At 35.5% G+C, this 25,799-nt stretch overlaps 3 protein-coding genes across 3 annotated transcripts; 2 read left to right on the top strand and 1 right to left on the bottom strand.

Annotated features, from left to right (window-relative positions):
• The first annotated feature begins 662 nt into the window (after nucleotides 1-662).
• On the top strand, nucleotides 663-2,966 carry NPQ4 (Chlorophyll A-B binding family protein). Its single transcript, XM_085754885.1, has 4 exons — nucleotides 663-947; nucleotides 1,062-1,178; nucleotides 2,193-2,430; nucleotides 2,630-2,966. Exons 1-4 carry the CDS (start codon nucleotides 735-737, stop codon nucleotides 2,872-2,874), a joined length of 813 nt encoding a protein of 270 aa, XP_085611011.1. The 5' UTR covers nucleotides 663-734; the 3' UTR covers nucleotides 2,875-2,966.
• Nucleotides 2,967-4,360: 1,394 nt separating this feature from the next.
• Nucleotides 4,361-6,149, top strand: LOC146941095 (uncharacterized protein At4g08330, chloroplastic-like). The gene is made up of 2 exons (XM_085754886.1): nucleotides 4,361-4,641; nucleotides 5,518-6,149. The coding sequence occupies exons 1-2, from the start codon at nucleotides 4,532-4,534 to the stop codon at nucleotides 5,930-5,932; spliced, it is 525 nt and encodes a 174-aa protein (XP_085611012.1). The 5' UTR covers nucleotides 4,361-4,531; the 3' UTR covers nucleotides 5,933-6,149.
• Nucleotides 6,150-22,814: 16,665 nt separating this feature from the next.
• On the bottom strand, nucleotides 22,815-25,542 carry LOC146941094 (uncharacterized). The gene is made up of 2 exons (XM_085754882.1): nucleotides 25,071-25,542; nucleotides 22,815-23,415 (listed from the first exon to the last, which is right to left on the bottom strand). The coding sequence occupies exons 1-2, from the start codon at nucleotides 25,411-25,413 to the stop codon at nucleotides 23,093-23,095; spliced, it is 666 nt and encodes a 221-aa protein (XP_085611008.1). The 5' UTR covers nucleotides 25,414-25,542; the 3' UTR covers nucleotides 22,815-23,092.
• Between the last annotated feature and the right edge of the window lie 257 nt (nucleotides 25,543-25,799).

The following is a 25,799-nucleotide window of genomic DNA, read 5'->3' as shown; positions in this document are numbered from 1 at the left end:
AAGTAACACTTTTATCAACTCAATATAACTCTTTAACAGTTTGTTTCATATTTTCATCCACCTTTTTTCGGTAACTTATCATCCACCTTTAAGTATCTTGTGTTTGTGTGTGTGAAAATTTTGAGTGAATAATCAACTTAGTTTCTTAAAATATAAGATGTTATCAAATAATTAATCTATGAAACTAATGAAATTTTTAAGAATGGTCTTTAAATATAGAAATTCTAAATTATATCAGTTTATTAGACAATAACAAATACTAAATTGGCGAGATCCAAAAGAATTAATATGATAGAATTTTTTGATTTAAAGATTATTTTAAATATTGATAATTTCATAGACTGATCTGTAAGCATTCTACAATTTCAAAGATTAAATTCATTATTCAATCAATGTATTTCTATTTAATTAATTGAGTCAAAACAATTTTTCATTAAGTTATCTCTTCATTTGAGGCAGAGAAGACAAGGACCCCAAAAATGATGTTCATTCATAAATCATAAATCATAATACCTCAAATGGAAATTTTATCACAAAAAACCAATATAGTACAATAGACGAGACGTGGGCATTGTAGTTGCCTGTCATTGATACTTTCTTGCATACACCACCACATCCACACACCTTATTATTAAAGATAATATTTCATTCTACTATGTTTTAGTAAAACTATAGCAAACATATTTCATACCACACAACACAAACACAAGCAAAAGAGTTAACATAGTATAGCAATGGCTCAAACTATGTTGCTCATGTCTAGTGTCTCTAGTACTTATTCCGTTGATTTGAAGAAAGACCCTTTGCTTCAATTACAGTGTCAAAGATTAAGGCCTAGGTTTTCTGATGTTTCATTCAACCCACTTCCTTCAAATTCTAAGTGTTTTTCATCACGCACATTCACTACTTTGGCTCTATTCAAATCAAAGACTAAAGCCCCTGCTAAGGTAGTACTTTTTTTAATTTCAATTTCAAATAAAACATTGCTCTAATTTAAAGCTTCATGCATTTCATTTGAGAGCACTATGAATCTGGTTTGATAAAATATATATATATTTCAGGTTGTAAAAAAGCCAAAGCCAAAGGTTGAAGACGGTATCTTTGGAACTTCTGGAGGATTTGGTTTCACTAAGCAGAATGAACTCTTTGTTGGTCGTGTTGCTATGATCGGTTTTGCAGTGAGTAAATCTTTACCTCACTGATATATTCACTTTACCATACCAACTTGTCTTATTTTCATTGCAATTGTGCTTGTGTTTTTTCACTCACAATCAATGTTTTAAATCACAATCAATGAAACTTTTTAAATTGACTTATTTAAGATTATCTACGTATAAACATTTGCGAGATTATTAAGAAAAGCTTGTAGCTACATCTTATTATAACATATATGTTCCTAAACTATTACTTAAGTCTATATAAACTCTACATGATAGTTTTTGAAAACAATTTATAGTATATGAAAATAATTTAATTTTTTATTTTATAGAAATAATTTATACATAAACATTTATACGATAAACAATTAATATATTAGTGCTTATCATTAAAAAATAAATAATATATTAGTGCTTAATTAAGTTTTTTGTTAAAAAAAATGAACCTGTCAAAAGGGGTGGATCCTTGACTAAGGTTTTGGTGTGGTTAAAATAATAGTGTCAAAAAATTTGTCCAATGATATTAAAAATTATGTACTATTTCACTCAAAATAACAATTTTAGTAATTTTATTGAGGCTAATTTTATTAGTCCAAGTCCATTTGCAACTCTAACACTTGTTAATTGGAGCAAAATAAATCACTAGCTTCCTTTAACATTTAATTTTTATAGACATTCTTTACATGTAAAAAAATTTTGGGAAAAATTTGGTCCATACATATTAGATCCGCCCATGCTGTCAAATGTTCTCAAATAAATATAAAAAACCATGAAGACTTGCATTGTTATGTTTTTAAAACAATGCTCACATCTCAATGCTTAAGTCATATTTGATTGACAAATATTAATTAATTAGGATTAGGAAGATTTAAAACAATTAAAAACATAACCAAAACTTCAAAATGTTCTTTAAAAATGGAGTTTGAGAGATATGCATGATGTGATTCCAAAAGTTAGTTAAAGAAAAGCATAGAAAGTATATCATGCAAATTAAAAAGGGTAGATAAGTTATGTCACGGATTGTTTCATTTGCAGGCATCAATATTAGGTGAAGCATTAACTGGCAAAGGAATTCTAGCACAATTGAATTTGGAAACTGGAATTCCAATTTATGAAGCTGAGCCTCTTCTCCTATTTTTCATCATTTTCACCTTGCTAGGAGCCATTGGAGCTCTAGGTGACCGTGGTAAATTTGTTGATGATGAGCCTAACACTGGAGGAGTTATTCCTCCAGGAAAAGGATTTAGATCAGCTCTTGGTCTCAGGGAAGGAGGTACTAAACTTTTATAAATAATTCATGCTCAATTTATACTCTTTTTTCAAGTAAATACAGACTATATACATCATTAATTGAATGAATTTAAAATGTTGATTTTTGTTTATAATAGTGACTAGCAGGTGTAAGTATTTGATTTTCAAAATTATTAAGGTTGGTCAATTTAATCACTCAAATTTATTTTTGTGCATGTTAGGTCCTTTATTTGGATTCACCAAATCCAATGAATTGTTTGTTGGAAGATTGGCTCAATTGGGTTTTGTTTTCTCTTTGATTGGAGAAATTATTACTGGTAAGGGAGCTCTAGCTCAGCTCAACATTGAGACTGGGGTCCCAATTACTGAAATTGAACCACTAGTGTTGTTCAATGTTATTTTCTTCTTCATTGCTGCTTTGAATCCTGGAACTGGCACTTTTGTAACAGATGAAGAAGAAGATTAGATTAGACAGTAACCACTTTGTTTGTACTTAAAGAAAACTTTTACGTTTGTTCATCTATCATCAAATCAATGTATTGAGTTTCTGCTAAACAACTCTATCATCTCCATTGGTTACACATTTGTCCCTTCATTTTATTTTAGGGTATAATATATAATGTTTTTTTATGAAAAAAATTTAGGCTGAGAGGATGATACTCTAGTCTTATGTAAGGAATACCTTACTACTTAAATAATGTATAATGTATTTATATTTATCTCTAACCAAAGACACTAACATGACTCAAACTCAGAATCTCTAGGTCCAAAGTCTTTTTTACTTTGGCCAAGAGTCTCTTTAGACTTTAAAGGGGTTTTAAAGAGGAATATTTTAGAGGACTAAATCTATATTTTAAAATATATTTGACATTTCAAAAATTTAAAGAATATGATAAATAATCATATAAAGCTTCAACCAAACTTAATAATTGATTTAAAAACACATTTTGTAGTGCTTGTAATTTAAAAGAGAAAAATAAATTGTTTTCATCCAAACATACCGTTAAAGGAACAAGCCTCTTGCGTGCCATTTTCATAATTGGCATGCACGAAAAAGGTTTAACATGGTATTAAATCATATGTTAACATTATATCACTTTGTTACTGTTTTTTCAAATATTTGATAAATAAATTAAGAGATTGAACTTAAGTGGTTAATTACCTCCATCTAAAGACGAGTTGTTCGGAAGAACATGAATCCAATTTTTGAATGAAATAATTCTTGACAAAAAACTTTACGTTCCTCTCAATCGAATTTCAGATTAATAAGGCATCCTTCCCATTAAGAATTGGGGTTTTAAAACAAAAACAAAATTATTTTCATAAATATTTAGCAAGCTTTTACTTGGAAATTCTGCTCTGATAATATAAATGTGTGATCCACTTATTTTTATGACAAAGTATGTGTGATGACGTTAAGCTTTTGCTTGAAAATTCTTGGGTGCTTGGTCAATATATGTCTTGAAAGGAGTTAAGTTATGATTAATCATGAATTCTATCTGGTCATCATCTTCAAGAACTATACAACAATGGTATTTTTATATGTGGCATGTTATGTTTTATCACAAATTTGGGGAAAAACAACCTAAAATATAGTTCTGAATTTATTTTCTCATCTACCACACTTCTCAGAGGTCTATTGATTGTCTGGATTTCAAAATCAAAATGTGTAAAAAAGTTTCGAAAACCTCATATTTTTATATGTCTGAATTCTAAAATCTAAATGATAGGGGTGTGTGAGGTGGAAAAAGAAATCATATTATATTAATATTTACACAATTGGACCAATAATTATATGCGGCCCAATAGTATAAGATATGAGAAAGAAACTATGATAGTACTAAAACACATGATCATTTTGTATTTGACGGAAAAAACGTCATCATATAATAATAATTAATTAAAGATGTGTTAAGTGATATGATGTGGATTGGGTATAGTCAAAGTCGTCGTACAGTCCTGGGCCACCACGTTCTTTCGTTCCAAAAACAACACAACAATAACTACCTTGTCAGTTTCCTTTCCTTTTTTACTTCTTTCTTCCCTCCCTCCCTTCTCTATAATAATTTACGTGTGTGCGACTGTGTGTGTTGTTCTTTCTCAGTTCTCTTCAATCACAAAAAATGGACAATTCAGTGTTTCACAATCACAACGTTGATCATCTTCACCCTTTGTCATCCTCCTCTTCTTCTACTACTTCTCGGACTCGTAGTCAAAGGGATGTCCGCTACAGGTTCACCACTCTCTTTGTTGGTTGCAAAATTCCATTTCTATTTATGTTTATACATGAATTTTTGTGTTTCAATAATTAATTTTGCCTTGGAAATTAATCATGTAAGTGATGAAGTGAAAACTACTGTTTGTAAATAGGAACTTTTGATCTAACTGACTTGGTTCACACTAATGATTTTTTATACTTTCATAGAGGATTTTATTTGTTTGCAAAAATGATGATTCGTTCATGTTTTTTAAACTATTGTCAAATTGCCATGAGTAATTAACTGGTATGCTACATTTCAATTGCTTTTCAACAATGATATTTAGACACCCTAATTTTCTTAAACTTATTAGTCATCCATCCAACACTTGATTTTCTCTCTTCCTGTCACATCATCAACTTATCACATTTATCATTTATCATAGCGCTTTCTCTTATTTCTATCTCTCTCAAGGTGTATACACCTATTGGAATGCATAGGAAACATTTTTCATTTTGCTTAGGTTTCATTCTCAGAGGGAAAATATTCAGTAAAAAAGCACCTTGAGTGGATTAAATGATTATTTGTCCGGTAGTTCATGATGATTTAGATGCAAGAGCCTGGAGAATGATATATCTAAGGGCTCTAGAAATTAATTGAAATGAAGGAAAGGGTCTCATTCATTGTCACAAACATTGAAAAGGAACCATAGCCTTATCATACATTTAAAATTCTTGTTTTGGCATTATATATCTTAGTCTCATTTTCTGTTTCCAAATGGATTTTCTAGTATTTCTGTGATCATAATTGTTCATATCATAACATCACATTATTTACTTCAAGAATTACCTAATTCCTCCGATCATGATTTACATATTTCATAATTTGTATATGTACTGTGTTTTTTACAGCTGCGGTTCGTGCGGATATGACCTTAACCTATCCTCATCAAACCGAAACACATCATCGATAGATTCAAAATATGGAAAATCAATAAAACGAGGTATCATATCATTCGTCAACATTGATGATAGCAGGTTTGCACAGGTTGATGAATTTGAATGTGCTCCTCATTTTTCTAAGAATTTGTGGGGTTTGTTTCGACGAAAAACAAAGCTTCTTTGTCGCAAGTGTTGCAACCATATTGGTTATGCTTACAATGGTTACAATTCATCATCACCATCATTTATTCTAGTATCATCAAATGGAGCAGAACCATCTCCTTCAAGTGAAGCACCGTCTCGTGTGAAATACAACATTCGCATTCGTGCCTTGCAGCCTTCATCTTCCCAAGAATGTGGAAATGGGATATCTGTCTTGGCTTGAAAATTTACATACATATTGTGGTAGATATTGCATTGTTTCTTCCTATATTTGTGTGATAGTGCATAATAATAATACTCACCAGCAACAAAAGGTGTATTCTTTTACCAAAGCAACAGAGATGTTGGGAGTTTATTATTAATATGTATAAATAAACGTTTTTTTATTTAAAAAAATTTATACATATACCTCTATTTTAGTTAGAATTTTTGTGTTCCTTCTTTCCTTGTCAGTCTCAAATAGTTTGTTTTTGTTTTGAATTCAATGTTCCAAGTAATTGAATCTATCAGTAAATAAAAAAATTTGAATGTAAGACTGAAATTCATATACAAATTATTAAAGCTCTCAATTATAAGAAATTAAAACTAATCCTAGTCAGTAAGAGATTATTTTTTGGTATCAAGTCGGAAATAATGTAACATAAAAATCATGAAGTTGGTCATTCCAAAAAAAGAAAAGAACTGTTTTGACCAGGCCCAGAAAGAACTGGCGCAGCAGTGCACATCTGAACAGCGATCTCGCCGACCAATTAATGCTTTACTCACTTTAAATCTAAACCTTCATATTTTACATACGATGAAACAAAAACACAATGTGAATATGAGAGAGTAAACCGTCACAAAAATTGTTATAAAATGATTGTTTAAATATCATTTCTCTTTACATATATGCTTGGCTGTACCCCTGGCAAAATTGGATGGATATGGATTTGAATCCAAATAGATGGATGAAAAAAAATCAATTAGTCCATTAAAATCCATAAATTTTTTGTGGAAAAAAATCATCCAATCCATCCAGTAAGTATCGTGTCCATCCAATCCGTCCATTATTAAATTTTAATGGATGGGATGTCCATCCATCCATCCATAAATCAAAATGTATTATTTTTTGAGGAGGTGTATTATTTATTGAAGTGTTTTTTTAGGTGAATTCAATCCAAATAAATTGTATATACCAGGCCCAATACTGTTTTTTATCTAACCCAATGATATTTTTTGACATAAACCCAAATGATTTAATTATTTAGAAATATTAAACGTTATTAATAAATAATTTAAAATAATATGGTGGCAACCGGTGGTCAACCGATCGCCGCCGGCGTTGACCACGACGGGTCTCCGGTGACCCATGGCGCGCACGATGGTGGACCATCCAAAATTCCGACGTTGGCCCTCCTACGATCCACGGTAGTTGACGGCAGCTTGACATGGACCACCACCTATAATTAAATAATATTTTAATAATATATTAAATTATTAATATTTGAATATTAAAAAACTGTCGGTTTTTAAATTTTAAATTTTATCAAATATGTAATTATTTAAATAAAAAATATTAATATTATTTGAAGTTATCCATTGATTTTTTTATATTTAAAGAGATGATCCATTGGATTTTGAAAATAAGGTGGATGGATTCAATCCATCCATAGTTTTAAATGGATGGACCCAAACGAATCCATTAACAATTTTTTTTGTTTGATGCATGTATTGGATGAATTTTATAGTTGATAGATTGGATGAATATGTTGGAACAAAATGTGTTTAACAATAAACCTTAAAGAGTTTTGATGATAACAAGGTATTAAAAATTGTAAATTGGATTAGCTAATATTTGTTCAAGTGTACAGGACCATAATTATAAAGTTACATCATCATTGGTTCTGAATGAGCAAATAAAGAGCTATGGAAACAACAAAAATTTGAAGCTTGGACGCTCCCGAAGGCAACTTGCTCTGAAGAAAAAGCGCTCCTGAAGTCAAGTCGCTCTACGAAGAAATAGCGCTCTGAAGTAAGCTGCTCTGAAGAATAGTGCTCCCGAAGACAAGAGGTCCGAAGTCACATCATCGAAGTCGCATCATCCGAAGAGCTGCGAAGTCATCTCATCGTAAGCCGCATCATCGAAGCCGCATCATCGAAGCCGCCTCATCGAAGCCATTTCACCGAAGCCGAATATCAACTGGATTTGCAAAGAATCAAGAATTGAAGAATCATCAATGCAAAAACTGTCTATTGGATTCGAAAACACAAACAAAGGATTAGTGGAGCTTGCAACGGTCATTTCAAAGGTGTTTGAAGGTGTGTGTTTGCAATTTGGACGAAAGCGTTGACATTGTACTTTGTACGAATTGTACAACCACGTTCTCCACTACTCGTTTTGTGTCCGCACTTCAAGACAAGAAAACAGCTCCGAATACGGTCTCGCTCGCATAGATGTTCCTTTGGATAAGGAATGGATTTCAAATTTGTTCTTCATAGGACAACAACCAAATCGAGCAAAAGATCATTGGTGAAAGATCAAGCTTCAACAACGACTCTTTGGTGTGCCGGCAATTTCACAACGTCTCTTTCACACCTCTATATAAAGGAGTGAAGACCTAGAGAATTGGTAATGCAAGAACGCCGAACGAAAGACTCACAAGATTTTCACAAGTACCAAACCTCTCGCTGAAATTGTTCTGCATTCACTTAGAATTTCGTGTCTCAAAGTCATATCTTAGAAATTCTTAAGTCCATTGAGTACCGTATCGATTTGTATTGTGAGCACCTCTGATTGTATATCAAGTGTTCAACCTTAAACAATTTTCATGTAATTTTGTTTAGTTAGGAAGTCTCTTGCGGTTGTGCTTGAGCAGGAAGTCTCTTGATTGTGTTCTTGAGCAAAGGAAGTCTCTTGCTTGTGTGCTTCGAGCATTGGAAGTCTCTTGCTTGTGTGCTTGAGCATTTGTAATCGAATATTACTCATAGTGAAATCTCCTTGGAAGTGCAAGGGACCGGACTACTTCGGATTGTGGAAGGAACCAAGATAATTGCTTTGTGTCGTTCTTCTTCTCTCTCTCTCGTTTTATTCCGCCGCATTTAGATTCGATCATCACTTCGAAGCCGTCTCACTTAGCTTCGATCGGTGTATTCGGTTGTTTAGAGAAACGAAGAATTTTTCAAAACACAATTCAACCCCCTTCTTGTGTTTTTTCTCACCTTCAATTGGTATCTAGAGCCTTGGTCCGTTGTGTATCACTTAACCGTGCAACGATCAAAGATCCGAGAAAAACATGACTACTCCTCCTCCCGATGGTGATACTAGCTATAAAAATGTCTCACATGATTATAGTGATAGTAAGAAAACCGAGTGTTGGAAAAGTTCCAAAGTTCAATGGAGATGCTTTGAAGAGTTCTCTTGGTGGAAGACCAATTTTTACGGTTACATCATGAGCCTAGATGAAGAATTGTGGGATATTCGGAAGACGGCGTTGGTGGTTTAGTCCTTGATGAAGAAGGAGCCGCCGTGGATAGAAAGAAACATACTCCGGAATCGAGGAAACTTTACAAGAAGCATCATATTATCGAGGAGCTCTTGTCACCGCCATACCCAAAGCGAGAATACATGAAGATGAGTGACAAATCCACTGCTAAAGCTATGTTTGCTTCTCTCGTTCAAATTATGAAGGGAGCAAGAAGGTCAAAGAAGCAAAGGCTCTCCTGCTTGTACATCGGTATGAGTTATTCAAAATGAAGGATGATGAAACTATTGAGGAGATGTACTCAAGGTTTCAAACCTTAGTTTCGGTCTACAGATTCTAAAGAAGAGCTATGTTGCTTCGATCATGTAAGCAAGATTCTCGAAGCTTACCTGCCGGATGGAGACCGAAGGTGACCGCCATTGAGGAAGCTAAAGATTTAAACACTTTAAGGGTCGAAGATCTTGTTAGTTCTCTCAAAGTTCATGAGTTAAGTCTTAATGAACATGAGTCTACTAAGAAGAGTAAATCAATAGCTCTTCCATCCAAAGGCAAGTCATCAAAAGCTCTCAAAGTGGTTGAATCGAAGAGGAAGAACGATCGAGTTCGGATTCGAACCGAATCTTTGCGAAATGGCCATGCTCTCAAACGGACTTCAATATCCGGCCAAGAAGAACGAAAGTTTCTCTCCGGAAAGGGGTAACTCCGAAGCTCAAGGAAAGAAGATCGAAGGGATGCTTCAATTGTAAGAAGCCAGTCACTTCATTGCCGAATGCCCCGATCTTCAAAGAGAAAAGTCAAAGGACAAGTCAAAGAGGTCTACATTCAAACCAAGCAAATTCAAGAAGCGATTAAGCGAGTTTAATGGCAACCCGGGATGATTTGGGTAGTGAATGCGGATCCGATAAAGAGGAAGCCGATGAAGATGCAAAGGTAGCCGTTGGGTTGGTAGCAACAAGAACTTCGAAGCCGGGTCGATTCGACTCAAGATGAAAATGAGGTATATTCCAAAATTCCCGAGAGATGAACTTGTTGAGTCACTTAAAGAACTTCTTACACATTTTGAAGTAAGAACCAATGAGTTGAAGGATTTAAAAGAAAAATATGCTGATTTGGTACAACGGCAAAAATCAACTTTATTGGATCCGAAAGCTTCGAACAAGGACTTAGGGGCTTTGACTTCATGTGTAAAACATATGAAGATCACTCAGGTTCTTATGTCGAAGCTACAAGAAAAGTGTAATGAAAAACCTTTAAGTAACCATGAAATTGCTCTTGAAGATTTTATTATATACGGCATTGACGAAGCGAGTGGCTTCTATGATTTATAGCATTTACAAGAACAATGGCAGAGGAATTGGCTTTCCGTAAGTGAAACCGGAGAAAACCAATCTAAAGTCTTGTTGTGAATGCATCAAGGAAGGTCCGAAAACATTCTTTGTACCGAAGGGGCTGAGTTGGAAATCGTTGTTCAATCGTAACTGAAGCTTCTAGTTCTAAGGCTAAGATTACTTCAAAGCCAAAGAACTCTAAGTCAAAGGCTATGATCAAATCTGATTCCAAAACTTCAAAGGTTAGGATCCCGAAAAGATCGAACCTATTCCTCGAGTCCGGTGAAACCAAAATGCGGGGTTACGAAGTCTAAGTTTCGAAGAAGACGATTCGCTTCGAAGTACCAAAACCTAAGGTGATGGTTAATCGAAGCAATCCAACTCACAAGACAAGGTACAAGAAGTGAAGAGTAAAGCCTTATGTACTAACCTTCCAGACCCATAGAACAATGGGTACCTAAATCTAAAAATGTCAATGATGCAGTATGTCTAAGAGCGATTGCCAAAGCAAAGATCATGGTACCTAGACAGTGGTTGCTCAAGACACATGACAGGAGACAAGTCCATGTTCCTCGGCCTAACAATGAAAGAGGGAGGAAATGTGAAATTTGGAGGCAACGGTCGAGTGCAAGATCATAGGTACGGGAACTATTGGTAACTCCTCTACCTCGATTAATAATGTATGGTTGGTAGATGGTCTTGAACATAACCTTTTGAGCATTAGTCAATTTAGTGATAATGGTTATGATGTGCTTTTTGAAAAACCCAACCGTACAAAGAATCAACAAGGAAGACAAATCCATTGTGTTCAAAGGAAAGAGAGTTGACAATGTCTATAAAATCAATTTTTCCGAACCGGCGATCGAAGGTGATTTGCCTACTATCGGTGAATGATAAGAAATGGATGTGGCACAGAAGGTTGGGACATGCTAACCGGAGGTTAATCTCTAAGCTTAGTAAGTTACAACCGGTGAAAGGGCTACCGAGACATTGACTATCATTCGAGATGCACTCGTGGTGCATGTCGAGAGAGGAAAATTGTGAAATCATCTTTTAAAACAAAAGATATTGTTTCAACCTCAAGACCGTTAGAATTACTCCATATTGATTTATTTGGACCGGTAAGTACCGCATCCTTATATGGAAGTAGATATGGATTAGTCATTGTTGATGATTACGGCAGATGGACTTGGGTGAAATTCATAAAGAGTAAAGATGTTGCGTGTGATGTATTCGGTAGCTTCGCACTCAAATTCAATCGAAAAAGAATCAAAAATTTTGAAAGTCGAAGTGATCATGGTGGAGAATTTGAAAATGAGCCATTTGAAGCTTTTTGTGAAAAACATGGAATTTTCCATGAATTCTCTTCTCCTAGAACACCACAACAAAATGGAGTTGTAGAGAGAAAGAATAGAACTTTACAAGAAATGGCCAGAACCATGATTCATGAAAACAATTTACCAAAACATTTTTGGGCGAAGCGGTGAATACGGCATGCTATGTTCAAAACGGGATCTATATTAGACCTATTTTGGAGAAAACGGCATATGAACTCTTTAAAGGAAGAAAACCCAATATCTCTTACTTTCATCAATTTGGATGTACTTGTTACATTCTGAACAACAAGCTCTACCTAAAGAAATTTGATGCCAAGGCCCAAAGAGGAATCTTTTTAGGTTACTGCGAAAGGTCAAAGGCATACAGAGTGTATAATTCGAAACACTCTGTGTTGAAGAATCTATGCACGTTAAATTTGATGACAAGGAGCTTGAAGATAAAACTTCAAAGCGGGGTGAAAGTTTTGCAGAGATACGGGTTCTGAAGCTACTCCAGAACCCGATCGAATGGCGAGTCCGAAGATAGTCCAGAGCCGAACCCACATCGAAGCGCAAGATGAAGCGCTTCGATGAAGCACAAGATGGCTCACATCAAGAAGATCCTCCCGAAACACATTCAAACACAAGTCTTCACATCCCGAGGAGCTAATCATTGGAAACAAAGATAGTCCAAGAAGAACAAGATCACATTTCGAACAAGAAGAGTCAATGATTGGACTAATCTCAATGATTGAACCTACAACGATTGATGAAGCACTTTCGGATGATGGATTGATCCTAGCTATGCAAGAAGAGTTGAATCAATTTCAAAGAAATGATGTGTGGGATCCGGTACCCAAACCTCAAGACAAGAACATTATTGGAACAAAATGGGTATTCGAAACAAAAATTTGAATGAGCAAGGTGAAGTAACAAGAAACAAAGCCGGACTTGTTGCACAAGGGTATAGTCAACAAGAAGGCATTGATTACACCGAAACGTTTGCTCCGGTTGCAAGATTGGAAGCAATCAGGTTACTTCTTTCCTATGCGATTAATCATGGCATAATATTATATCAGATGGATGTCAAGAGTGCATTTCTCAATGGTGTCATAGAAGAAGAAGTGTATGTTAAGCAACCTCCTGGATTTGAGGATATTAAATATCCCGACCATGTTTTTAAATTGAAGAAATCACTATATGGCTTGAAACAAGCTCCCGGAAGCTTGGTATGATAGACTAAGTAATTTCTTAATCAAAAATGATTTTAAGAGAGGACAGTTGACACTACACTCTTCGAAGGACCCTTGGGAAAGATATTCTTGTTGTGCAAAAATATGTTGATGATATAATATTTGGTTCTACTAATGCATCTCTTTGCAAGGAATTTTCTCGAGTTAATGCGGGATGAATTTGAAATGAGCATGATGGGAGATTTGAAGTTCTTCCTTGGCATTCAAATCAATCAATGCAAAGATGGAGTCTATGTTCATCAATCAAAGTACACAAAGGAGCTTCGAAGAAGTTCAAACTTGAAGATTGTAAAGTGATGAACACTCCAATGCATCCTACGTGCAACCCGAGCAAAGAAGATGAAGGAACTAAAGTAGATCGAAGTTTGTATAGAGGTATGATTGGTTCTTTGTTATACCTCACTGCATCTAGGCCGATATTTTATTCGGTGTATGCTTGTGTGCAAGATTCCAATCGGATCCTAGAGAATCTCATATGATCGTCAAGAGAATCTTCGGGTATTTGAAAGGAACAACCAATCTTGGACTCCTTTATAGGAAATCCTTAGATTATAAGCTAATTGGATTCTCGTGATGCCGATTATGCCGGTGATAGGATTGAAAGAAAATCAACCAAAGGCAATTGTCAATTTACGGGGCGATAATCTTATATCCTGGGCTAGCAAAAGACAAACAACTATTGCTATGTCTACGGCGAAGCGAGAATACATTTCACCGCAAGTTGTTGTACACAACTACTTTGGATGAAACATCGGTTGGAAGATTATCGTATAGCTGCTACCGGTATTCCCATTTATTGTGATAATATCGCTGCTATTTGTTTGTCTAAAAATCCAATTTTGCATTCAAGAGCTAAGCACATTGAAATCAAACACCACTTTATCGTAGATTATGTTCAAAAAGGAATTTTAGATATACAATTCATTGATACCGAAAATCAATGGGCCGATATATTTACTAAGCCTTTAACTCGTTGAAAGATTTGATTTTATAAAGAAAAATTTGAACATGCACTTCGTGTCCGATTAAATGTTTGCTTGCTCTGAATAGGATTTTAGGTTACGAAGTTAGTTCGAAGCGGTAGTCCATCGAAGCTCTTTATTGAGGTTCGAGGAAAACTCGCTTCGATGATGACATCGACATCTGAAGTCCGGAAAGCCGGATTTGTTGCTTCGAATAGTTGAATTAGTGGAAACGTTGGGAGTTACTTGTTAAAGTAACTTCGGCCCACTAACTTGGTAGTTACTCGTGAACTTCTTACGTGGCCTCGTATGTGTTGGTGTATAACTAAAAGGGCAATGATGATTTAAAAGCTTTGAAAGTACTTTTCACGCGCCCCCAATTTTGTCATTAATGTTATGTTTGTTTGTCTCTTTTGAATTGCAATCGTTTTACTTTTAACACTTTGTCAATTCACACACTACTCACTCACAACAAACACATTTGCTCTCAAACCTCTTGCGAAGTAAGCGCATTCTCTCAACCTTAGAACCACTAAAAATCTTCATCTTCTTCAAATCTTCGTCAATCATCAAATGGCATCATCGAAGCTCGCAACGAAAAGATTCGGTATCTACTTCAAGAATGGTCCCCGAATATGACTACAGAGGAAGAAGCATGAAATTGGAAGAATGGGATTTGCAAGTTCGGATAGAGAATCCAAAGGTGGACTTTGATTCTTCCGAATTTTCATAGGTGTTCTATCGAAGCTACTATGAAGAGCAAGGACTCATGGATTATTTCGGGATGTTGAATGGACCAACATATGAAGCTACAAGTTAGACACTTACGGGTAAGAGCAAAATTTTACAACAAAGCGGCATCCTTATACGAGGAAAGTCAAATGGTGCTAATGTATCCCGAATTAGAAGGGAAAACAAGAGAAGAAATGGGTCTTGCGCCATTTGTTGAAGATGAAATCGGATCCGGCATCCGTGGTATTCCAATAAGAATTGCACAATGGCACATAGAGTATGTTCTCAAGGCTGCAGCCTCTGGATACTACTACGGAATTGATCTTTCGAATGCCGCCGAAAAACGCATTTGGAAAAAGCAAGCCAACTTGGTGATTTACAATTCGAGAAGGAGAAGAAATATCTTGAATTGAGCATGGAAACCAAGATGCTTCGAAGATTCGAATGAGACCCCGTTTCCAAGTGGTGACTGTGTGAAGCCAAATCTAGCTCGAAGGTCCTTCTCCAAAGACTTCATCAAGAAGGAAAAGGTGAATGTGCCCAAATACGTGTTCAAGTACTTGGTAGAGTGTTTGAAGCGTAGTCGGCCTCTTGGATAAACCCCGGGTTCCTTATGGAAGACTCCTCTCGGAGATATTCTATCAAGGAGGTATCTTGAACAGATCTCGGTCAATCTCAAGGCTTCACGGATCGCCTACTTGACACAAAAACTTGGAAAATTCATTAATGCTCATACTCTATTGAATATGAAGCTAATCGGTGAAGTCACCAAACTTCAAACCGATTTAAGTGAATCACTTGTTATGTCCGATCTTATGAAGGACTTTCCACCCATCTGCAAGAAGGATCCCATTGAAGTGCAATTGTACTATATCAAGGAACATTTTGAGGCAACCAATGAGAGAATCGGATTGGAAGATATTCCAGAGGAAATGTATGGTGGTGCTCGCCACGAGCCGGAGGCGTAAAGTCGAAAAGGAAGATGATTTGCAGAGCAATATCTAGAGGTTGAACAAACTACTAAAAAGGCAAAAGTTGCTGCCGACAAGCTCAAAATTGGTAGTTCATCGGTACCTTCTATTGAAGAAGCCATTGAAGACATGGACTCCGGGATGATCATGGGTGTTGACATTTCTCTTGATCAACTCGCTATACCAAAGAGGAAGAGAAAGCCGGCCTTGAGGAGAACCAAGGATTTTCCTCATATCACCTTAAGAGCTCAAGCCGCTTCGATTTGAAGTTAAAAGAGTTACAAGAGAAGAAAGCAGCCGCCGAAAAAGTTCCGGGAAATTGCCGCCGAGCTACGAGAGTCCGTAGTTTCGAAGCCAAGCAACCGTTGCGGGTGTCCAATGAATGCGCTAAAGAGGATTCGATCCCGAACCGAGAAAAGGTAATTAATATATCTTCGTATTCCGCATCCGCATCATTATCGGATTCGATGATTCGATGATGATGTACCCTTAGCTCAACTTTTTCAAAAACCGGTAAAAAGCCAATCAACATCAACCAAAACCAACGATAAGCCCTCTTCGTCAACTTCTTATGAACCGATTGGCCACATAGTTAATGAGAAGTTAGCCGAACCGCTGAGCGAGAGAGAAAGAGTCATTGATTCTATCTTTCGCCTTAACCCTCAACCCCTTTGCATTCAACCTCTCAACATGATTCCTCCCGAAAATGTTGAGTCCACCTCGAAAAAGCCTGCGAAACAACTCCGGAAATGCTTCGAAAATGTTGTTTCGAAAACCCTCATCAACAAACACTGAACCACAAAAACCCACAACACCCCCACAATCACCAATAGCCATCACCGACCCCCAACTCAACACTCAAACAACAACTTCACCACAACAACCACCATCTCGAAACCGAATTTCAACCTTTACCGAACACTCTCCCCGAACCAACTCCCATGGATGTTGACATCTCTCTAGTCAATGTTCAAGCCTCAACCTCCACCACACACATTGATTCGACCAGCCCTCATCTTCTAACACACAAACACACCTTACCATTCCAGTTCCTAAGCCTATTCAAGACTTAGAAATCGGTGATTCGATCTTGAAATCCTTGAACATCCACCCACAAACATCCCGGAATCCGGATATATCAATTACGAGCTTCGACAATCTTGAGTCGGATGCACAATCCGGTGGATCAAAGAAGGACGATTGATCTCACAGGTGCATATGAAGACTCCTGGGTATCTCTTCGTAACCGGCAGCTGGGGTTATTGAAGAAATCAAGGCTAAATGCATCGAGTCAAGCAAGCTTCGGTCGAAGGCTAATGGAAAATCTGAATCGAGTCTTAGAGTAAGAAGTTCTACACTTGCTCTTGGCAAACCGGCCTTTCTTCTTTGAAACGGATTACTTGACCAGAGAAGCAAGGCCGTGTAAGCTTCGAAGAAACAGATGGCACGAAGAGCAAGAAGCTAGAGAAAGGGAACAAGCTCTTCTTCGGAGGCAACAACAACTTGAAGAATTGTTGAAGAAGAAGATTGAAGAAATGGAAGAGATGAAGAAACAACAACAAACCAACCCTTAGTTGCACATCCTTGTGTTTTTCTTTGTTTGTTGTTTGTTTTATTTTCTTAGTCCTTGCTTCGAAATCATCTTGTCTTATTTCTTTTGCTTCGAATGCTTACCGATTATTTCCGTTTAGCCGCTTCGACAATTGAATATACATGATTTTTGCTGCGATTTATTTAGTTCATTGCTTAGTATACTCTCTCACGTTTGAGTTTTTCTCATATCTTTTTGTCTTTTGTGCTTAGATTTATTTTAATTTTTTTGATAATGACAAAAGGGGGAGTATATGTGACAAGTATTTAAAGGCTCGAGCCCCATTAATGGCATTTGAAATTTTTGAAAAACTTCTATCTTTTTACCTTATTGGTATAAGCTATGAATGAACGAAGGAGTATCAAAATTCAAGTAAAGTTAATTGAACCATTCTTCTTATCTAAGTAAATTCTTTCAATGATTCAATTTTGCTTTTAAGCTCGATAATAATTATTGCGCAAAATGAATTTAATTAACCTGGATAGAACTTAGGGGAGCTTACAAACCTCACCTTAAAGACTATCGGACTCGGGGGAGTTTGAGCTTACAAACCTCGTAACCCCAAAGTCAACTTGTTAATTAGATTAACAACAATTGATCAATTTTAAATACTTTTGTTTGTCATCATCAAAAAGGGGAGATTGTTGGAACAAAATGTGTTTAACAATAAACCTTAAAGAGTTTTGATGATAACAAGGTATTAAAAATTGTAAATTGGATTAGCTAATATTTGTTCAAGTGTACGGGACCATAATTATAAAGTTACATCATCATTGGTTACGAATGAGCAAATAAAGAGCTATGGAAACAACAAAAATTTGAAGCTTGGACGCTCCCGAAGGCAACTTGCTCTGAAGAAAAAGCGCTCCCGAAGTCAAGTCGCTCTGAAGAAATAGCGCTCTCGAAGTAAGCTGCTCCTGAAGAATAGTGCTCTGAAGACAAGAGGTCCGAAGTCACATCATCGAAGCTGCATCATCGGAAGAAGCTGCGAAGTCATCTCATCGAAGCCGCATCATCGAAGCCGCATCATCGAAGCTGCCTCATCGAAGCCATTTCACTCGAAGTGAATATCAATATTTGGATTTGCAAAGAATCAAGAATTGAAGAATCATCAATGCAAAAGCCGTCTATTGGATTCGAAAACACAAACAAAGGATTAGTGGAGCTTGCAACGGTCATTTCAAAGGTGTTTGAAGGTGTGTGTTTGCAATTTGGACGAAAGCGTTGACATTGTACTTTGTACGAATTGTACAACCACGTTCTCCACTACTCGTTTTGTGTCCGCACTTCAAGACAAGAAAACGGCTCCGGAATACGGCCTCGCTCGCATAGATGTTCCTTTGGATAAGGAATGGATTTCAAATTTGTTCTTCATAGGACAACAACCAAATCGAGCAAAAGATCATTGGTGAAAGATCAAGCTTCAACAACGACTCTTTGGTGTCTTGGCAATTTCACAACGTCTCTTTCACACCTCTATATAAAGGAGTGAAGACCTAGAGAATTGGTAATGCAAGAACGCCGAACGAAAGACTCACAAGATTTTCACAAGTACCAAACCTCTGCTGAAATTGTTCTGCATTCACTTAGAATTTCGTGTCTCAAAGTCATATCTTAGAAATTCTTAAGTCCATTGAGTACGTATCGATTTGTATTGTGAGCACCTACGATTGTATATCAAGTGTTCAACCTTAAACAATTTTCTTCGTGTAATTTTGTTTAGTTAGGAAGTCTCTTGCGGTTATGCTTGAGCGGGAAGTCTCTTGATTGTGTTCTTGAGCAAAGGAAGTCTCTTGCTTGTGTGCTTCGAGCATTGGAAGTCTCTTGCTTGTGTGCTTCGAGCATTTGTAATCAGATATTACTCATAGTGAAATCTCCTTGGAAGTGCGGGGGACCGGACTACTTCCGGATTGTGGAAGGAACCGGTATAATTGCTTTGTGTCGTTCTTCTTCTCTCTCTCTGTTTTATTCCGCCGCATTTAGATTCTCGATCATCACTTCGTAAGCTGTCTCTCACTTAGCTTCGATCGGTGTATTCGGTTGTTTAGAGAAACGAAGAATTTTTCAAAACACAATTCAACCCCCCTTCTTGTGTTTTTTCTCACCTTCGAATATTGATCTCATGAATCATATTGCCACCCCTACTTAGCCGTATACGAGGAAGGGCAATAAAGGCAACCGTCCTAGGCCAAAAAATAATAAGTCTAAAATTTAGTCCCTAAAATAAAAAAAATTAAGGCTTTGTTAAGCTCAATAAAAAACAATACTTCAATTCTAAAGGGAGGGTGTCGTATATTGATGCAAATCCCATATCGTAGTTAGCATCCAAATTATAGGTTCGCCTTAAACCACCTAAATTTCGAAACGGGTTTTCATATATGAACGGTTGTTTTAGTGATCCGCGTGAGGCACGAATCAAACCTAAATTTAAAGATTTACGCCACACCGCACTCATAGTTTGATTTTAGGAAGTAGTTGAACTTAAGATGACTCTTTCTTTCCTAAGGGACGATGATTTATTTCTTTCCAAAGAGTCCAAGTACACATCAACTAGATACCATGGAGACACTCTCTAACCTTCTTTCAAAACAGATGAAAACCACAAAATTGATGGATATGCAAAAGCGCTATATTGGGAAGTACATAAGATATGTCCATCCAATTAAGATACAATCCCACACATTGCCGAAAAAACCATACTCAAAGAATAAATGTTGAGAACTTTCTTCTTTTCCATATCCATCTAAACATAATAGAGATTGCAAATTGATAAACCGCACCTAGATAAGTTGTCCTTTGTTAAAAGTTTGCCATTCAACAACCACCGCAAAAAAACACGCATAGATTACGGCGGTTTTTATAACTATTTGGCGGCGGTTTTTAACCCCCGCATAATGTTTTGCGGGAGTTTTTAAAATCCCCTCTTATAATAATCCCACAAATTATTTGTGGGGGTTTTATTGACCGCTAGTATCACGTTAAATTGTGGGATTTCGGTGTTTAAAACCCCGCAAAATGTTAAAATTAAAAATAAATAACAAATTAGATGAAAAAATGCAGAGAAGAATAAACCATCAACAACAAAACTGATTTGATCCAAATGAGATCAACAACATGCTTTGGATCGAACTCCCCACCTTGAAAAAACAAATGATAAACTATTTTACTCCCTCCGTCTCATAGTTATCGTCTCTTTGGCATTTTTTTCTTAAAATAATTGTCACTTTACAAGATCAATGCATCATTTTTATTTTATTGTTATACCATTATTTATTGAATTTCATCTAACTTAACTACTTCACTAACTACAATCAATAAGGATAGTAAATATCACTATCCTTATTCAATCATATATGCCAACGAAATGAGGTTCATTCCTTGACACTTAATACCTTCATCTAAACCGGCCTAACAAGAATTTAATCTTTTCAAAGGAAAAACATGAATGCCGAGCGAAATGCTTCGAGTCCCGGCCGTTTGGCTAGTTTGAATTACCATAATTCGGAGGTAAGACAATTGTTGTAGTTGGAATGCACCTTACCCTAACTAATGACGATCTTCTCGCGGAATCAAGTTGTTGATGATATCTTTAGTTGATCTCCGCAACGTTACCCGCATATCGATCCACTTTGGAACATGTTGTGCTACCAAAACATGCTCGTCACGTTTTCGTCGTTCTTTAACTCCACCCAAGTGAATGATACTCTCCCCTCGTCGAGCGTTGGACGTTTATACCGAACGTATTCCACCCTCCTTGTGTCTCGGGGTTGACTCCTTGGTTGAATTCATTCGGTTGATCCTTGAGACCTCTTAACGTTACATCAAGGCACCGAACCTTCAACCTTCGAGGTTCTCCGCCGTTGAATTCTGCATGAACGTCGATCCACCCGACCATTGCTTCAAATCTACACAATAAGAAATTAAACACAATCAATGAAAAACTCATTCCAACATTTTATCAAACACTTGGAGTGCAAATTATACATAAACCCTAAAAATGATTACTACAACATAAACATGCAAACATCTAAATAATTAAGCAATATTACTCATTTGCATGTAACATTGTATCATATCTTGCAAAAAAAAAAACAAAATTTAAACAAACCCTAAATCTAAAAAAATCTAATCTAAGTGTAAAAAATCTAACATAGTCATGCAAACATCTAATCATCATAACAATTAAGCACTATAAGTCATTTGCATGTAACATTCTATCATTTCTTGCGAGAAAAAATTAAAATTTTAACAAAACACTAAACCTAAAAAATTCTAGATTAAGTGAAAAAATCTATCATACCAACATAGTTTAAGTGAAAGCTTACTTGTTCTTGTTGTTGGAGTGTTGTTTGATTTGAAGTTGAAGGAATTTTGGAGTTGGGTAATTTGAGAGAAAATTGAGATTTGTGTGTGTTATTTGAAAATGAGGCGGAATGAGGTTAAATGCAGGCTAATTACAAGACGGCTGCGTGACTTAAGTCACGCCGCGTGACTTAAGCTTACGTTTCTCTTATAACTAGCGCGCGTGTTAACTCACGCTACGCATGTTAAGTTGTGTAGGGCCATTTTGGACTTTTACATGAGGAATGAGTGAAACCATTTGGGTAAAGAGCAGAATTCTTAAGCCAAATATACATTTTATAACCTCATACTATTTCCTGCCTATAATCTCTTATGATCCAAATGGTGCCACATTATCTTCATATGCCTCATCTAATGCACTTGTTGATTTTTGTTAGTTGGAGATTCGATTATATCTTGTCATTTTCGACTATTCCGAATAAAACTTTTTATCTAACAGCACCTTTCATTGTGGTCCTGATGTGGCAAACTCATGACCCTACCTCCAAATGCCATCCATAACTTGAGGACAAAAAATGGCCATGTGAATCATTTTTTTGTGAGCAAAATGACCATGTGTGTGTAAGAAACCAATAAAAGTCCATTAAGCAAATTACAAAGTCCTAATCGGACAAGCACACATGCAGCATATATGATTGGGGTTTGATAATTATTGAACAAATAATTAGCAAGCTATTTCTTTTCCTTAAATTTGTTAACACATTTTTATATTTAAAAATGAAGATCATAAAATCAATTGAATGTTAATTTGAAGATTGGAAACAAAACATTCTCCCACTAAGACAACTATAAGACAAGTCCTGTAGCATTATACAATAGGGACCCTTTTGCTTCATTGTTTCCCACTACATGGACCTAACATGGGGAGTATTTTGGCATTGCTTTCATCCTTCACACTTCACAGTATGGGAAAGAATACTCAAATATTCATTTCATTCAAGTATTTTAGAATTTAGACAAACCCTTTTACAGCCTGTACTGTCTTTTTTATGAAGCAAACTTGAAAATAAAAACCCTAAAAAGGAAAATTACAAAAAGAACCCCATTCCCCAAAGTACTCAAAGCATGCAAACTGCAAAGCATTTCCCTTTTCTTTTTCTTTTTCCATTTTTTGGTAATCTAAAGCACATTTTTAATATAGTAATAAAGCTATTTTTATTTCTTTTTGTTGAAAAAAAGTAACAAAGCTATTTTTGACTGTACCATATGTCAATATGAATAGTAGTATTAATATAACTTTAGTCACACTTCCTTCAAAAAAAAAAAAAAACTTTAGTCACACTAAATAGCAAAGTGATGATGATGAGGACCAAAGACACAAACAAATAATACTAGTAATAATGAGCTTTGAATCTTCAATTCCATAACCAAATTAATTGGTGTCACTTTCTTTAAGTCTACTATACTTTATTCCATGGTCTTCTTCTTTCTCTTTGTCAGAGTCCTCATCCAGCCTTTTCTGACTTTCACTGCTCCTCCTTCAACCTTGTTGCCTACGTGGCATACACCTCCAGTTTTCTTCCACCTTATGAGCTGGAACATGTGACCAATCCTCTTTCTCCACCTGAATGTGTCACGTGACTTTGCATGCTCTATCACACTCTTGGTCTCTAATTTGTCCTCATGGTTCTTCTTGCAATTCTCTAGGGAGGAGGACACCTTTGAGACCGTGCTCTTTTCCCACGAGGCTACCCCATTTCCTTCAAACTTGATTGATATGAATGAGTCTTCTGTAAAAGTTACATTAAAGTCATTCTCATTTCTCATTCCAAGGGTAGGTTCCCACACAAAGCAAAATCTAATGAAATTTCCAAGTAAAAATACATAGACAAGAGAATAAAATAATTTTAATTTATACTTTTTGGTCAATTTATGCACTATTTTCATTCTTGTCCCCAACTAGTTGCACTGTTAGTAATTAAATTAATTTGGATATATTGAAGAATAATCTATGTTATACTTTATACAATATTAAGGTAATTAGTTAAAACACACCTAATTTTTATGCTCAGCTACTAATACCATGCTGCCGACGGATTTGATACAATTTGACACTTTTTATCAACATACTGTGTATTAGATGCTGACATAAGGACATAAATGTAAAATTATATATATATATATATATATATATATATATATATATATATATATATATCTTTTTTAAGACTCTTCTAATATACACAAGTAAAATAGTTTTACACTATGCATAAATGTGTTTTTTACGATAAGATCAATAAATTTTATCCTATCTCATTTGATTTACTAGTTGAATTTAGTGATAAATCATAAAAAATAACTTGTTCATAAAGTCATATCACTCTTGTACAGCATTGAACTATTTTTAATAGTGGCATATGATAACTTTTTTCATAAACATGAATGACATTTTGCCAAATTAGTTGTGTACCCTAATTCCCTACCAAATCCACATACCATAATCTTGAAATATAATTTTCCTGTGTCATAATAATAATGCTCTTAATTGGCGTTTGCATCTGACAGTCATATGCCACGCCAAGAAGAAAACAATGACCCAACCGAAAGCTTTCTTTCCCATCCTTATGTCTTACTACTACTTCCTCCGTTCTTTTTTAAGCGTCATTTTTCGACATTTTACACAAACCAAGACACTCAAATAAATGTTACTTTTTCTTATACAATAATGTATATTTTTACTATAATAGCGCTTAGTCATTTAATATCTTATTTCAAATATTTCTTTCTCATCAATAAATAACTAAGGGTAATGTTGGTAAAACAACATTTATTGTTGCATTGAACTTTGAAAGTGACAGTTAAATAGTAACAAAAAATTTCTCCAAAAGTACACTTAAAAAGGAACGGAGGGAGTGCTAGTTACACTTTTCTTGACCTTAATTTCGTCATCATCATAACCTAATCTTCCACGTGAAGACATTCAAACATGCACTCATAATTCATAATTCTTCCTCCAATAATGAAAAGAAATTAATGGACACCAAATTCCTCCCCAACCAAACCATGAAAATATCAACAACTAATGCTTTCAATTATAATCACAAAACGTTAGAAAAGTCTTTCCTTTTTCCACCAACTTCTTTTTAATTAATTTGGAAAAAAAAATCTTTTTGGATAAAAAAATATTCTCCACATGAGACCGCAAAGATTAATCTTTCGAATCAGGCATGATCATATTCGGCAACAAAACTCTTTTTGAAGAGTTTTAATATTGTTGCAATCTCATGACTGAGTTTGAATTCTATCTAGACATCTGATTAAACTGAAAGAGATCGTAATCATCTAACACTCTTGGAGTTAGTATGATTGAGTACAAGTATTTACATTATACTATTAGCTAGCTATAAGTAAAATGAAAAAATTATATTAATATTAATGATTTTACCTTCTGGACTAGGAGAGATATCATCATAGTGAAAGTTGCCATGAGATTTGCAGTGACGAGATTCAAGACGAGTAAAGAGAGAACCAAAAGCAAAGATCTTATGAATAGAAGAAGAATTTGGTGGCTTTGTGTGTACGGAACTTTGAAGCTTTTGTGAACTAGCAACTTTTTTGGAGGTAGAAGATGAAGAAGAAGAACGGTGGTTATGATGGTGGCGCCGACCTTGTTTTGCAGCCAATAGAAGAAGCCTTTCATTCAAGCATAAAGGGCATACACCAACAACTACTTGTTTAGGGTGGAAATTGCAACATGGTTTTTCATCCCTATATCCATTCCTATTCATGTTTGTTAATAAAGGTTTTTTGGTACACTATGAAGAATGAAGAAAGTGAATTGTGAAAAAGGAAAGAAAGAAGAAGGGAAGTTTAAAAATTAAATTAAACAAAAGTGATGTGAACTAATTTAAATGGATGGATGGAAGGTAATATTATTGAGAATATATATGTTGGGAAAGTGTGAAACTAAAATAGAAGAGTATGGGCCAAGACCCCACAAGTTAAAGATGTATGAGTCAGAAGAATGTGAATGTACGTTTTTGTGTGTGTAGTGTAGTGCAATTTACTTTGTGGGTTATGGATTTATACAGCACAATAACATGGTCCTAGATTTTAATGATTTTTTTCCTCTTTCAAGTTTCAAGTGTGTTTGTATTTGGGATATTTTATGACA

The sequence above is a fragment of the Medicago sativa genome, chromosome 3, assembly GCF_051527215.1.
Source record: "Medicago sativa cultivar Bolivia chromosome 3, Bolivia_mono, whole genome shotgun sequence".
Lineage (NCBI taxonomy): Eukaryota > Viridiplantae > Streptophyta > Magnoliopsida > Fabales > Fabaceae > Medicago > Medicago sativa.
The sequence above is the reverse complement of the archived record's forward strand: the minus strand, read 5'-3'. Positions and strand labels throughout refer to the sequence as shown.